This window comes from Prunus avium, chromosome 8 (genome assembly GCF_965620075.1).
Source record: "Prunus avium chromosome 8, drPruAviu1.hap1.1, whole genome shotgun sequence".
In the NCBI taxonomy this organism is placed as follows: Eukaryota; Viridiplantae; Streptophyta; class Magnoliopsida; order Rosales; family Rosaceae; genus Prunus; species Prunus avium.
The window spans coordinates 33,119,764-33,135,277 of record NC_142291.1 but is presented as its reverse complement, the minus strand read 5'-3'; the positions used below and the strand labels follow the sequence as shown (position 1 = coordinate 33,135,277).

The following is a 15,514-nucleotide window of genomic DNA, read 5'->3' as shown; positions in this document are numbered from 1 at the left end:
CAGTAATGCCAGCTAGTGCTACGGTAGTATTATTGTAGATGCTCTTATCTTAACATTAAATTTCTAGATTTAATATGTGTTGTCATATTTTATCAAAATTTATTTCTTTGGCAACTCCGAACAAAGCCAAATGAAGTGGAGGAGGATAAGATTATAGGCAACCTAGCAATTGTCTGGCACTTTTCCTCATGCATGCATGTGTTGTGACTGGTGAGTAAGAAATGAGTGTAATAGTTTAGAATGGTATTTAGTGTATAAAAATTCATGAAGTGCCTACCATGTGTGCTAAGAACAAAAGGATTTAAATTTCTCCCAAACTAGTATCTCAGTAACTACATATACAAATTAGAAAAGAACAATGACAGCAAAGATTGATAATTATCTAGGTCAGAAAAACCATCTAAACCCTAAATTGCTATGTACAAAAGCGTCAATAAATACCCCCTTTTATCCCACCGGACATACACAACAAACCAAGGGTTAGCCATGCCAAGGATATGTAGGGGGCGCCAAAAATTGCAGATGGTGAAAATGGAGAATGAGACCAATCTCCAAGTCACATTCTCCAAGAGAAGGGCAGGCCTTTTCAAAAAGGCCAGCGAGCTCAGTACCCTATGTGGTACAGAGCTCGGCCTCATTGTCTTCTCGCCAGGCAAGAAGGCCTTTTGCTTTGGCCACCCGTCCATCGAGGAGGTGTTGGACAAGTACGAGGGTAGACCCTCACGTCAGCCCCTTAATCACGATATGCAGCAGATCATTGAGGCGTGTTCGCACGCGACTCTAAATGAGCTCAACGCTGAGCTCACACAGGTGATGGAGCGCATCGAGCGTGAAAGGAAGCGGGGGGAAGAACTGACCCAGTTGTTGAAGGCCAGCCAAGCGGAGTGCGGGTTGGAGGGACCAGTGGAGGAGTTGGACTTGGACAAGATGGAGATTCTGAGGGCTTCTCTTATAGAGTTGAGGTCCAAAGTGGCTGATCAGGCTAAACAGAAACTTGCTGCAGCCAAAACTGCAAACCCTCCTCACAATCCTAATTTTTATGTGGGGACCTCCTCTTCTAGTGCTGCTGCCCAAAGTGCAAACCCTGCTCATAATAATTTTTTTGTGGGGAGCTCTTCTTCCAGTGCTGCTGCTGGGCCTTCTGGCCTCCAAGGTTTGGCTAATCCTGAGATTAACAATGTTGGGTTCAATTTTAATGGAAATGATTTTGTTATGCAGGCTCCTGACCAGCCAAACAATTTTGGGTTCAATTTCAATGGAGCTGAGCCTGTTTTGCAGGCTCCTGATCAGCCTAACAATCTTGGCTTCAATTTCAATGGAGCTGAGCCTGTTATGCAGGCTCCTCCTGATCAGCCTAACAATCTTGGCTTCAATTTCAACGGCAACAATCTTGGCTTCAATTTCAATGGCGCTGAGCCTGTTTTGCAGGCTCCTGATCAGCCTAAGAATCTTGGCTTCAATTTCAATTGCGCTGAGCCTGTTTTGCAGGCTCCTGATCAGCCTAACAATCTTGGCTTCAATTTCAATGGAGCTGAGCCTGTTATGCAGGCTCCTCCAGACCAGCCTAACAATGTTGGGTTCAATGGCGATCCTATGTTTCTCAGTGACTGGAACCCTAATCTTGGTGGAGGTTTTCTGTGAAGTTTTATATATGGTGATGAGGGTTTTAATAAGCATTAGCTAATTTGTATTTTTAATATCATCAAGAGTCCTGTGGTTGTAGCAATTAATGACATGTTATGTGTTTTGATTTAGAGTTTTATATAATAAAAAGCTTGACTCCTTAAAATTGAGGAGGTGCTTCTCCTCATAATAAATGAAAATTTGACACTTGTTAATTTCATTAAAATTTTTCTTTTTCTGAAATTCTTTTAACTTTCTTTATTTTCGAACATATTGGGGAGAAATTAATGTACGAATTGACACATCCTGTTTGATTAGCAAATTAATTTATTGAGAAAATGCTTACTATGCTCAGCAGAATGGTGCAATAATATTAATTTAAAGATATAGTTTATTGATATTTATGACCAATAAACTTTTTTATGTCAATATTATTCTTTTAATTATTTTTTTCGTTTCTTGTTTTGAAATACTAGCTAGCTCTATATTTGATTCAAAAAGTAAAAAAATAAAAATAAAAACTTCCCCCCTATGCACATACTAGCTACCAAATTCGATCTTCTACTTGTATGTTCAACATGCATGTTCTAACTTGCTTGGATCGCAATCATGTGTCTCTTTTACATTGACAAGTCTAATTATAAGTTTACGAAAACTATATCAAACCCCATCTTCTATAAACAACCTTCTCTATGGGTGCCATACTCTACTTTCCTCTCCTTACAATTGTAAATTCCATTACATGACCAACTTCCATCAAACTAGTCAGACATACTTCGTTAATTATGAAATATATTGTAATTTACATGTCTACTCCTGCTTATGAACCCGCGATCAAAGATTGACCAAATATTTGTGCCCCACGATTCACAATTTAGGTGTTTGTGAGCAGGGAGAAGCTGGGTGTAGACATGAGTTTTCTATGGCCCCTCGTCCGCTATATTACCTTCTTTCATTATTTAAAATCTAATATGTAATAATTCCGAAAAAATTGGGAAAATTATGCTAAATTGGCTCCAAGTCGTCTTCATATAAGTAACAATTGTTTTATATTGTGCAATGAATTATTAAGGGTAGGTTTGGTATCCTACTTGGATCCAATTGTATAAATTCAAACTCAAATTTTAAGTCCAAAGCCACAAAAACCCGTTTGGTCTTTTTTTAAAATTCAAACCCCAAGAAAAACTCACAAACACCCCCATTATTAAGAACAAAACAAAAAATAAGTTTTATAGTTTCTCTCTCTCTCTCTCTCTCTCTCTCTCTCTCTCTCTCTTCTTTTCTTTTGTTAATTTCAATTTGGGAATCTAGGGTTTCTAATTTTAATTTCAATTGTTTTAGATCTTAAAAATAGTTTGGAGTTCAATACCACACAAGTTTTTAGATCTTAAAATCACTATTTGAAAACTCATGTTTTTAAAATAAATTATAATTTTTAAATTTACTTTTTTGAGTAGGATATCAAACAAGACCTAAGTATTGATCTTTGAATCTTATGATTTTATTATACACTGTACGTAGTTTTAGTTATTTTCATTATAAATTTATGAGAAAAAAAACAAACAATATTTATACCTTTTCAATTAGCCCAAGCGGTGAAGGAAAACGATGAAACAAATTAGCATTAGAATAAATTAATAATTCGACTTTTTATTTTATTTTATTTTTATTTTTATGGCAGGCCCTTCTAGAATAACCAAAACAAAGAAAAGTTACATTAACAGTATTAACTGTAAACCAATGAAATTTTGAAAAGGTAATTCAAACCTATGTTTAAAATAAAAATGGCTAATGTCAACGAGTCTAGTCCAATGGAAAATGGCTTTCACTTACAAATTAGTGGTCTCAGATTCGAACTCCGAAAATAGTGTGTGTTTGTGAGAAACCCCCCTCCCTGTAATAAAGACCATCAGTTGTGGAAAAAAAACAAAAAAACAAAACAAAAGGCTAAAGAGCTAAGGATCTTACTTCTATCTTCTTCCTGAAACTTCCTTTTCTTCTCCTTCAACCCAAAAGCCTTCCTAAAGCTACTGCAAACTCTTTTGAATCCAAGGAATTTTGCTCCCTTGCCTTTTGGCAAGCTTTTATATCTTCCCCCCTAGGCTTTTAGGGGTTGTTTCTCAGCCTTTTGGGTTGATCTTGCTTGATCTTGGTAGATCTCCATCTTTGCCCTCTTGTTGTTTGTGCATTTGAAATTTAAGGGTTTGATGGTAGCTTTTCTAGAATCTTTTCCATGGAGGTGTAGTTGTTGGATCTGGTGGGATCTACTCCTTTGGTGTTGTGGGATCGTGAGTGGTGCTGGAGATACTGTGACCATGGTCTTAAATATCGGAGGTATCGGAAGTATCGAAAGTCAAAAAACACGGAAATATCGCAGGAAATATCGGGATATTATCGGTATCGGAAAAAATTGAATAAAAACCACGGAAATTGTAAGAAAAACTTGGAAATTTTTATTGAAACTTTGTAGGATGTTTATTTAGTCAATTATCTATTAGTTTATCACAAAAAATTGGAAGGAAATGCATTGTATGATGGATTTAATTGATTTAAGTTGATTATATAGCGAGCTGGCAAACACCGTAAGTGTAGAAATATGTAGTAATTAATGAAAGAAGATTAAACACACCATAATGATTTATATATAATGAATTACTACAATATTTTACACTTTATACATTGCATGGTCAGATACATGAGTGACTTAGTACCACATAGAGTTCCTATGAGGTTCAAAATTTTCACTATCTTCATCATCTCTATGTGTAGAGTAAGTATATTTTGAAGAGTAGTCATCAAATGATAAATCCCCAAAATAGTTTTCCATGTAATTGTTAACATGCCACCCATATGGATCCGAGATTGGTTGACGTTGTCCATAAGCAAAATCATTTGAAGATTGAGTCTCGGATTCTTTCCATGTGTCACTTGATTCCATCCCAACAGGAATGGGATATGAAGGGTAGGGAAATGGTTGGTTATGAGTATAACCATAGTTACTACTTCCTACTCCAACAGAGTCCGAAGTTATAGATAACGAGTCATCTTCTTGACTTGACAATGTCCCCTTGCCTCTTTCTCTACGAGTATAGTTCTTCCCTATGGCACCAATTCCTGGTCCTGCCCGCCTACTGCCATGGTAGGGTAAGTAAAAGCAGGTGAGTGGTTGAATGGTAGGGTAAGTAATGTAAGTTGAAAAAACGTTGGTGAGTTTTATATTTTATCCATTTTGTAAAAGCATGTGAGCATTCTGTCGGCTAGACATGCTTTGTTTATTAGCTCAATGAGCTACTTTTGTATTACTCTAGGAGACATGCTTTCCGTAGAGTGCCCAAATCAGTTCAATGAGCTACTTCAGTTCTCTACATTTTTTGAGTTTCATATCGGGATATTATCGATAATATCTCGATATATTAACCATAACTATATGGTTAGTTGTTAAAATATCGGACCCCCAAAAATCAGATATTATCGGGATAATATCGGGGATATTATCGATATTTAAGACCATGACTGTGACTTCCTTTGAAAGTCAAGGTGGAATTTGAGTGGTAATTGCTCTTTCACTTTTTGGTGTTTCTAGTCCCAAGGATGCTTTAGAGTTGGTTATCCACACAATCTTTGTTCACACTGGTTCCTGAGTTCTTATGGATCCCGTCATCTTCAACTCTGAGTGAGCTGGGGTGTAATCACATAAGGAGTTTGCTTATTGTTCTTGCACTGGTTGATTTTATTGTTTTATTTCTACTTTCTTGTCTGCAAGAACCTTCCTCTGGAGACAGTGTTCTTCCTGTGTAAAAGAAAAACATTACATTGTGATTGTAGGTGTAGCTTTGTTCAAAGACGTTTGCTTTGGTCTTCCGGACTTCCACAATACAAGTCTAGACAGAAGCCAATCTGCGTTTTTCTTCCAAATGCCGATTGCCAAGAATGGGAAAACTCCTTTTTGTTTTTATTTGAGTTGTTCTATTTGTATGTGTTTCAAGTTTTTTAACATATTAGCATGCATACATGCCTAGACCGGTTTTCAGATCAGTCCAAAAAAGGACCGCATTTCGTAGATGAAATATGAACCATCTGAAATCAGGACAAAAATAAGAACATAAACAACAACAATATTATATGTAAATCATAATGGTTGTGCCAGGTATACGTGCCACGTGGCAAATGTCTGGCGTGGACTATCGTATAAAATGCAGTTTCGTGCTAATTTGTCTGTTCATTTTGTTTTTGCCTAAAATTTAGGAGTTAATGGCGTACGTAGAACCTTAACTAGGCAATTTAAATAGGGTAATGCTATGCTTACCACATAAATCTACCACATTTTAATACCATCTTACATGGCAGCTGATGTGGACAATCACCTCATTAAAATTATATTAGTTTTTTTTTAAGGAGATAATATTTTCTATATTTTTCTTTAGTTAATTTATAAATTTAAAAAAAAAAAAAAAAAAAAAAACTAAACCCTACTGAGTTAGAGACCACTTTTCACACGTCTCTCTGCCTCCCCCAATTCTCTCCCTCCCTCCTTCCTCTCCCCATCGCAGGTGCTTGGCTGGACTTCCGCCACAGCTCCGCCAGACTTTTGACGTTGTTCCTCCGCTCTACTCCTTCCTCCACGATTTTAGGTTAGTAAACCTTCGTTATAAACATTCTTTCTCTATTTAGCTTACCTTGTTTTTTTTTTTTTTTGGATGAATGCTTTCTTCTCACACACGTTGCTGAATCGTTAATTTATTTGTCTCAATCAGTATTCAAATTAAGTTTTTTTTTTTACTAGTTAAACATGCTTTTCTTAAGAACCTGTAATAACTTGAATCATGGTAGCATAACTACCACTCCTGGTTGTATTTATGATTTGGGTATTCAAAAATTTGAATCACGGGCTCAACTCTCTCTTCTCTGGTTTTTTGGTTAGCATACCATTGAGATATAACTTTCGTTTTCTTTTTTGGCTTATGTTGTTTCTTTTTTTAGTTTAATGTTTTTGATACGTTAATTTGTTTATAATTCTCTCTTCTTCTTTTTTTAGTCATTAGATGAATTGACTGACTGTAGTATTGAAATTTTGGTATTATATGCGTATGTATCATAAGCTCATGTCCTATATGATGTAGGAATGGAAGAATATTCAAATATTTCTGCAAGTTTAGAAGTTATTGATCAAGATGAAGTTGTTGAACTGGAATTTGATAGGATTAAAATTGAAAACAATGGAGATGATGAGATTTCCATGGACAATAGAACAGATGTGAAAGAAAAAAATACAAGAACCGACGATTATAAACAAATCCTGATTAGAAGAAGTCTGACGGAATGACGTTAGAAGTCTGGTGGAGCAGTGGCAAAAGTCCGGCAAAGCACCTGCGATGGGGAGGAGTGGTGGCAGAAGTCCGGCCAAGCACTGCGATGGGGACGAGAGGGAGAGAAAGAATTGGGGGAGGCAAAGAGACGTGTGAAAAGTGGTCTCTAACTCAATAGGGTTTAGGTTTCTTTTTTTTTTTTTTTTTTTTTTTAATTTTTAAATTTTAAAAATTAACTAAAGAAAAATATAGAAAATATTATCTCCTTTCAAAAAACTAATCTAAGGTCTTGAAGTTCGATTTCCTCCTCCAATATCACCTGTAAAAAAACAAATGGAGAATTCTCTTGCCCAGCCCTACTAAGAAAAAAAAGTAAAAGAAACTCTAAAGAGAAGGCCCAGCCAAGGCCAGCATAGGCTAGCTCCAGCCCTCATCTGAGATTAGAATATTCTGGACAGAGATTGTGAGTCCAGGGACTGTCTGATGGCCTCCCTTGTCCTCAAGGAGGTTTTCATAAATTATTGTTGCTTTAGATTTGCTCTTTTGTGACTTAGTCTGTTTGTCTCTGATATCTGTTTGGAGCTTAGTTTTACTGTGTTTTGTTGGCGCTGCTTTCACATTTTGTTAATGAAGTACTTATTCAGACCCAAAAAAAAAGAAAAAAAAAGAAAAAAAAAGAAAAAGAAAGAGTGTGAGTCATGTCCCAAATTGCCAATCGTCGTAACACACTATTGTCAATTTGAAATTTTTTGTGGCTAAGATATCAATGAAGATGTGTTTAGGAGGGATTCAAACTTCCAGCCTCCTCTAACATTTGAAAGAAATTTATCATTAAATCAAAATTTAGTTGGTGAAATGTGTATAAATGTTTAAACATCAATTTTATGTATTTGGTAAAAAAATTTGGAGAGTTTGGAGTCCAGTTTTAGCTGAATAGAATCGGAATTGAAATCGGTCTGAACTAGTTCGGTTTGGTTTTTCAACGGTTGTTGATTTTTTGGTTAATTCAGTTTTTTTTTCCTTTCAATTTTTTAGAGTTCAATTCGGCTCGGTTATTTGGTTCAGCAGTTCATATGCCCACCCCTAGTGTGGACACATATTTTGTGTTTGACAAAAATTCTTATACGTGATTATTATACAGTCAAGTGATGTTACAATCTACACGTTATAACACATGTTTTATTTGTTAATAAATCGAAAAATACAACACGTAATGTCACACAAAATAAATTTATGTATTTAGAAGTGGACAAAGTAATATACCTCATTGGCATGACTTGTCTCTCCCTATTTTTTGTCAATGACTAATAGTAATAGATGCGGTTTCTGTTGACCCCAAAAAAAAAAAAAGGATCCATTGACGGCCAACCTCACCTTTGCTCGAGCTGCATTGACAGCCAAGAGCTAGTCTTGTGATGGCATTTGGGCAAGGAAAAGATGGACCGCGTCTAGGCTTTGGTCAAGGATGAAAATGTGTGGTGCTGCAATGTGGAAAATGTAAAAAGATGCAATAATTAAACCCATTAATTATTCTGTTGGAAACAAACCTAACTCAAGTTAAGACAAAACAATTTTTCTCTTAGTGATGCTTACATTTATCATATTTTTATCCCACATTTCTATACTATACAATGTGACATGTTCATATCATATGCCACATCAATTAAATCAATGAAGTATATTTTAATTAAGAAAATTGGAAAAATAAATACTTGAATAAATCATAAAAGTAAAGAAAATGATAAATAATTTTAATTGATGTGGTTGTCCACCTTAGCTGCCACATAAGGTGGTATAGGAATGTGGTAAGAGTGGCATTACTAAATAATTTTTCTCCTCCTACCATTTACCAGCTTCATTTTTGTCCGTTTCATCATGGGCATACGATGCAGATTTGGAATGAATTTGCTCTTGATATATTTATTTGTGATTTTTTTTTTTGGTTATAGTAGTGGTGTTAGTAATTGAGAGCATGGATGCAAATCAAAGTTTCATCTTATAAAAATTTTCGCATTCTTTCACACTTGTCTTGAAAATTTCATTTGCGTCAACATTTTTTACATGAGATTAAATTCTTTACATTTTTTATATTTTTTACATGCTATGCTTACACAGGAAACATAAATATTGTGTGAAAGTTGTCATCTTCGTCACTTTCTTGCCTCTCACTCGCACGTATGGAATTGAAATCTTAGAATACTCATTTGTATGGAATTGAATTCTTATACTAAGATGGATCGGATGGCGAATTCTTCAAAATAAATTTGAATTTAGATTGGATCCAATTAGGTTATAGCTCACTCCTATAGATTATTCTACATGCACCCTATATGTATTGCACAACACTAAAGCTCTAACATCGGCATCCTAGAATTGAAAATTGAACAATCTCTCTTTTGCAAAGCTTGATTTTTCAAATATTGTTAATCAAACAAAGAGATGACTGAGACTCTATTGTTGGCCTATCAAAATCTGGGTGACTACCTCTCTTTGAGCAGCATTAATGCTCGTCTATAAGATGGAAGATTGTACAGAATGTCTTAGTTGTTAGAAGTAGGTGAGATAAAAAGTTGAAATTAAACATGAACAAATAAGAGGTCGGTTTGCAAAAAGGGCATTGCATGGAATAAATATTGACAAGATTATGATCTAAACTGCAACTACTAATGCCTTTGAATCAAAGAAAATAACGGTATGGTCACTCCTTGGGATCAAAGAACAGAAAATAATTAAAAATGACAACAAACTGGAACTATTTTGCATGATATTTTGTATACGCCGTGTAAAGCAAAAGTAGAGTTTTGTGTTTTTATACGCCGTGTAAAGAGCATGATATTTTGCATTAGGAAAAAAAACATACGAATTTATTTATTAGAATACTACGGTTATATTGAAATAGATACTGAAAAATAAAATTCAAAATGTTATATTTTGCAAGTGTCAAAAACCTGCCTGTAATCCGAAATATAAAACTAATAAACTTAAAAAGATTACTCAACCTATTCAACTCAATCAAATTAAAAGTAGAGAACACAAATCAAAGTTTTGTCTTATAAAAATTTAACACTGCATTTTAAAATAGAAGCAAACATTGTCAAAACATATTATGCCCAATTGATTTCTCAACTCTCACTGTGTCCCAAACTGAACGTTCGTTCTCAAATTCGATTAACATTCATAGAGAAGTCATTTGATTTGAGCATAAGACAGTAACGGCGTTAGAAATTTATATGTTTTTCCTCATACTTGGACATAAAAACACCACATTGATCCAAACACACTAAAATCATAACACAAAAGAGAAGAAATTCAGAATCTAAGGAAATCCATTTTCTTCCTCATAGTTGCTTTTGTAAGAAACAAAATCCATTGCCAGAAACTTGGTGCAAAAAAATGAACAACAACAATAGTGAAGTTCCCATGGAAATCCTAATTGGATAACAAAGTAAAGCCACAAGCAAACCCTAGAACACCGCTCAATCAGAAAGATACTGAAAAAAAAATAGACCCACGAAACTTAAACCTAAAAAATCCCATCTTTATTGATCCACAAGCAAAACCTATCTTCAAAAATAGTAAATTTCGCTGGGCTAGTCCAAAACGACACCGTTTTGGCCCCAGCGCGTTTAAAAAAAAAGAATTCGCTCGCTGGTCCAAAATGACGCCGTTTTGGCCAGCATGTTTAAAAAAAAAAAATAGAAGCTGGGCCAAAACGACGCCGTTTTGGTCAGCTTCTTTTAAAAAAGGGTAAATGGCGGAAAACCCCCCTGGACTATTCGGCTTGTCGAAATGTCCACCTTGAAATTTTTTTTCAGCCAATTTAGCCTTCGTATTAAATTTAATCGCCAATTTCACCCCCGCCGTTAGGTTTTCCCCAATTCCATCCAAATGCCCGTAAAAAAAACCACGTGAGAGGCACGTGAGTCGTCTGCTGAGGGTAATATCGTCCTTTCGCTGCTCAGCCTCACCTCATCCCCTTTTGACCCTTCCTTCGTATGGTCAATTCCCAAAATCAGAGTTAGGGTTCGTTCACTTTTTCGAAAAAGGTTGAGTGAAAGAGAGAAAGCGACTGATTCGAAAAAGAGTAAGAGAGAAAGATAGAGTACGGCGACTGAGAGATTCGAATTGGGAGAAAGAGTACGAGTTCGACAAGGGTGATTTGGTAAACAAACACAATGAAAATCAGAGATGGTGGGGAAGCTCCCAAATACAGTAAGCATCTTTTTATATGTTTGATTTATTCTTGGTTGTTGTCGGATTTCATTGGTGGACTTCATGAAAAAGCATAAGAAAATTCGAAGAAAGTGGTCCCTATGGATGTTGTTTGTTGACTGAGACTTAGGTTGGGTTGTGAATGTGGTCCCTATGCATGTTATTTGTTTATTGTTTGTCGGGTTCTGTATGAGTTTTGTCTGAGTTTGTATTGTATGGTATTGTATATGGTAATTAGTATAGGGTAGATAGTAAATGTTTATTGTACTGTATAGGGTGCATAGTAAATGAATGAGAAAATTAATTATTTTGCAGCTAATCCTGACATGTTCACACTTGAAGTACACCACAGTGGGTATTTTGCTGATGGTTTATATATGGGAGGTATTGTACAATGGATTGATGGGCAAGATGCAGATGAAGTTTCAATGCTTGAGTTATTTGAAATGGTTAAACACCTTGGGTATGATGAGCAGAACATTCAATACTATTACAAGCACAGGACAAATGGCTGGGTAGAAATTAGGACAGATAAGGATTATTTTGGAGCATTGAAGCTGATGAAACCGAGGCAGCTGTTCGTGTTATACATAACTGCAAATCCAGCACCTAGGCCTCTAAATGTTGAGTCCCCAGTATTCTCTGCAAATGCTGAACATCACGAAGACATTGTTCCTGGGTATGATGCTGATGAAGAAAATGTGCAATATGAGTTCGTGGATGTTGAGATAGAGGAAGAATTTGGTGAGGCAGAGGAAGGTGGGGAGGCAGAGGAAGTTGAGGTAGAAAGTGATGAAGCTGAAGGTGGGGAAGATGACGAAGAAGATGGTGATTTCATAGACAGTGAGTTTGAGCAAAGTGATGAAGAGGACAACATGAATTTTCAGAGGTATGTTGTAAGTGAAGAGCAAGATGATGGAAATCAAGAACCAGGTGAGGGTGACACTGATGGTTATAATACATCAGACTTAGAGAGTTTGCATGAAGATAGTGAAGGTGAAGATGTCAAGAAAAAAGGTTTGAGGCAGCCAAAATTCAAACAGTATAATAAACATCATGACCTTTTAGATCCGAAATTCCACTTGGGTTTGGAGTTCCCTAATATGCAGGAATGTAGAGAGGCCATAAAGTACTATGCATGCAAGTGTGCTAGAAGAATAAGATATGTGAAGAATGAGCCTAATAGAGTGAGGCTGGTATGTGATGGTAATAATGAGGGTGAAAAGGCAAAGAGGCAGGGTAAGGGTGAAAAGGCAAATAGGCAGAGTGATAAAAGTAAGAGGACTGGTAAGGGTGAAGAGGGTGAAGATGAATCTGCAGATAAACTTGAAGATTGTCCTTGGTTATTGTATGCTGCACATGTTGGGAAAGGACCCACTGTTAGAGTGAAGACATTCCATCCAATTCATACATGCGGCAGATCTCAAAGAACTAGGTTTGCCACTTCACATTGGTTGGCTAAAAGGTTTGATGAGGATCTGAAAACCAATCCTAACATGTCAGTTGCTGACTTCATGGCATTGGTGAGGAAACATTACAGTATAGATGTTACTAGGGACCAATGCTACAAGGCAAAGAATTTCGCAAAGGAGAGGATTCAAGGAAGCATTGAAGAACAATATGCAAAGCTGTGGGATTATTGTGAGGAGCTTAAGAGGCAAAACCCAGGAAGCACAGTTTTAGTGAAAACATCATTGCGGGGAGATGGTCCAGTGTTTGAGAGGCTTTATATATGTTTTGCTCAACTGAGGAAGGGGTTTATTGAAGGATGTAGAACCATGGTTGGTTTTGATGGGGCTTTCATCAAAGGACAACATCCATGACAACTTTTAAGTGCTGTTGGGATTGATGCCAATAATGGCATGTTCCCAATAGCTTTTGCTGTTGTGGAGATAGAAAACAGAGACACATGGACATGGTTTTTAGATATATTTTTCAATGATGTTGGGGTAAGAGGCACTGGAAATGGGTGGGTTTTTATCACTGACAAACAAAAAGGATTGGGGCAGGCAATTGAGGCTTTAAAGCCGGATGCTGAACATAGGCATTGTGTAAGGCATCTGCACAATAATTTCAAAGTTGCTGGGCATGGTAGTTTGTCACTTAAACAGAGGCTATGGGCTACTGCTAGAAGTACAACACTTCCTTGGTGGGAAGCTGAGATGGACAATATTATGGAAATATCTGCCCCAGCTCATGCATGGCTTAAGGATAGGCCTGCAATTCATTGGAGCATGTCTCACTTTACTACTGGGAGCAAGTGTGATATACTGCTGAACAATTTATGTGAATGCTTCAATTCAGCCATTTTGGAGGCAAGAGATAAACCAATCATCACGATGGTGGAAAGGATAAGAACCTATTTGATGTTGAGAGTTGCACGACAAAAGGAAGTGAAATGGCCTCAAAGAGTTGGGCCAAGGATCTTTCAGATTATTGAAAAAAATTTGAAAGAGAGTGGCTCATGCATTGCACATAATGCAGGTGGAAACAAGTTTCAAGTCACCCATATGCTTGATGGGCAATATACAGTTGATCTAAATACTCACTCTTGCTCTTGTCGAAAATGGGATCTCTGTGGTATCCCATGTTGCCATGCCATGGCTGCAATATCAAGGCAACAGAGAAGCCCAATGAGTTATGTCAATGAGGTGTATAAGAGAGAAGCTTATGATAGGGCTTATAGCAATTACATTTCACCAATGCCAAGCCAAACCTTATGGAGGAAATCAGGTCATGCGCCAATCAAACCCCCACTGTATCACAAATAGAGTGGTAGGCCAAAGAAGGCAAGGACTAGACCCGTGGATGAGATCCCAAAGGGTGCCACCAAGCTTAGGAGATATGGAATTGTAATCCATTGCTCAGTCTGGGAGGAGAGGGCCATAATGCTACTAATTGTGGAAGGGCAGATGGCAGAAGAGGCAGAGGCAGAGGAAGAGGGACAGGAAGAAGAAAATGCGTGGGAAGAGGAACTGGAGCCACAGCTACATTACAGGTAAAGGATGTCAAATTATGATTCAATGTTTTAATTGGACTCATTTCAGTTTTAATTGTGATTATTTTCATTTGTAGGAAATTAGAGGAGGGTTGACAAGGACTGCAGCCACTGCAAGCCAAACAGCTTCAACCAATGTTGCTAGCCAAGCAAGTGGAACCAATCTTGCTTCACAACTAGGTCCAAGCAGACAACCACGTCCAAGCTCACAACCTGAGTCTGCTGTTACCACTCAAAACAGTTCCAGGCCAGGAGGGAAAAGGTTCAAATCCCCTGCAAAAAGGGCAAGGCCATGGAGGTAAAAGAGATGATGGCTTTCATGGGTATTTTGAACGGATGCCTTGGTAGTTTGGCTTGAACAGATGGGCTAGTAGATGTTGGAACGTGTATTTTGAACAGATGTGTCTTCTGGATGATGTTTAAGCAATGTTGGAATGTATATTTTATGGTAGAATGTGTATTTTGAACTGATGGCTATTTTTGAAGTTGGAATCTGTATTTTGAACTGATGGCTATTTTTGGGATGTATATCAACAGTTGGAATGTATATTTTGAAGTTTTTGATGTATTGCAGATGATGGAATGTATATTTTTGGCTGTTTTAGATGCTGTTTTGGAGTATATTTTTCAACTGTAAAGGGTATTTCATGGATTTCAAATGTTGGATTTTGAAGTGTTTCACAGATTAAGCTCTGCTTGGATTAGTGTAGGCTTTATGCCTTGCTTTTGTTGTACTGCTTGCAATTTCTGAGTATTTTGCCTTGGCTTGGGCCAAATGGTAAGTTTCAGTTACCCAAAATACAAACAACCCTTGCATTCAACCAAATTCATTCAGCCAAATCTATATTGAACCTCCAAATCTGCCACAGCCAAAATAATGCACAAGCCACTACATTCAACCAAATGAAAACCTACATTCAACCAAATAAAAAGCTAACTAATACAGTCAACAACAACAACATTACAACCAAACAACTCAGCAGCCAAAGTCGAAATTTTTTCTCTTTGTCTCTTAGCTCTTGCACAATCTTCTTCTCTTTAGCTCTTTTCTCTTCCAATGACTTGATTCGTCTCAACAATCGACATATGACATGTTTGGCCTGCTCAGACATTATCGGGTCCTTCCAAGCCTTCCAACTACAACCACCACCATACTTCTCTCTACAACACACATATAACCTCCTCCCTACATTTTCATCAGACCAACAAACAATCGTTTCAGTCTCAAATCCACACCGGCAGATACGCACCATATCATCCTCCGTAATAAAAGTGGTTGAACTTGATTCGGTAGAAGCTGCACGTCTGTTCCTATGCATCGTATCTTCGACTGCAATTTCTTCTCTTATTCTTGAAAAGTGAGGCTGAAACGAAG

General features: G+C 36.9%; 1 protein-coding gene and 1 pseudogene across 1 annotated transcript; both read left to right on the top strand.

The window, feature by feature from the left end:
• The first annotated feature begins 486 nt into the window (after positions 1 to 486).
• Positions 487 to 1,641, top strand: LOC110757198 (agamous-like MADS-box protein AGL62). The gene is made up of 2 exons (XM_021958766.1): positions 487 to 1,218; positions 1,549 to 1,641. Exons 1-2 carry the CDS (start codon positions 487 to 489, stop codon positions 1,639 to 1,641), a joined length of 825 nt encoding a protein of 274 aa, XP_021814458.1.
• A 9,787-nt stretch (positions 1,642 to 11,428) lies between these two features.
• LOC148292586 (uncharacterized) lies at positions 11,429 to 14,776 on the top strand (annotated as a pseudogene).
• The last annotated feature ends 738 nt before the right edge of the window (positions 14,777 to 15,514 follow it).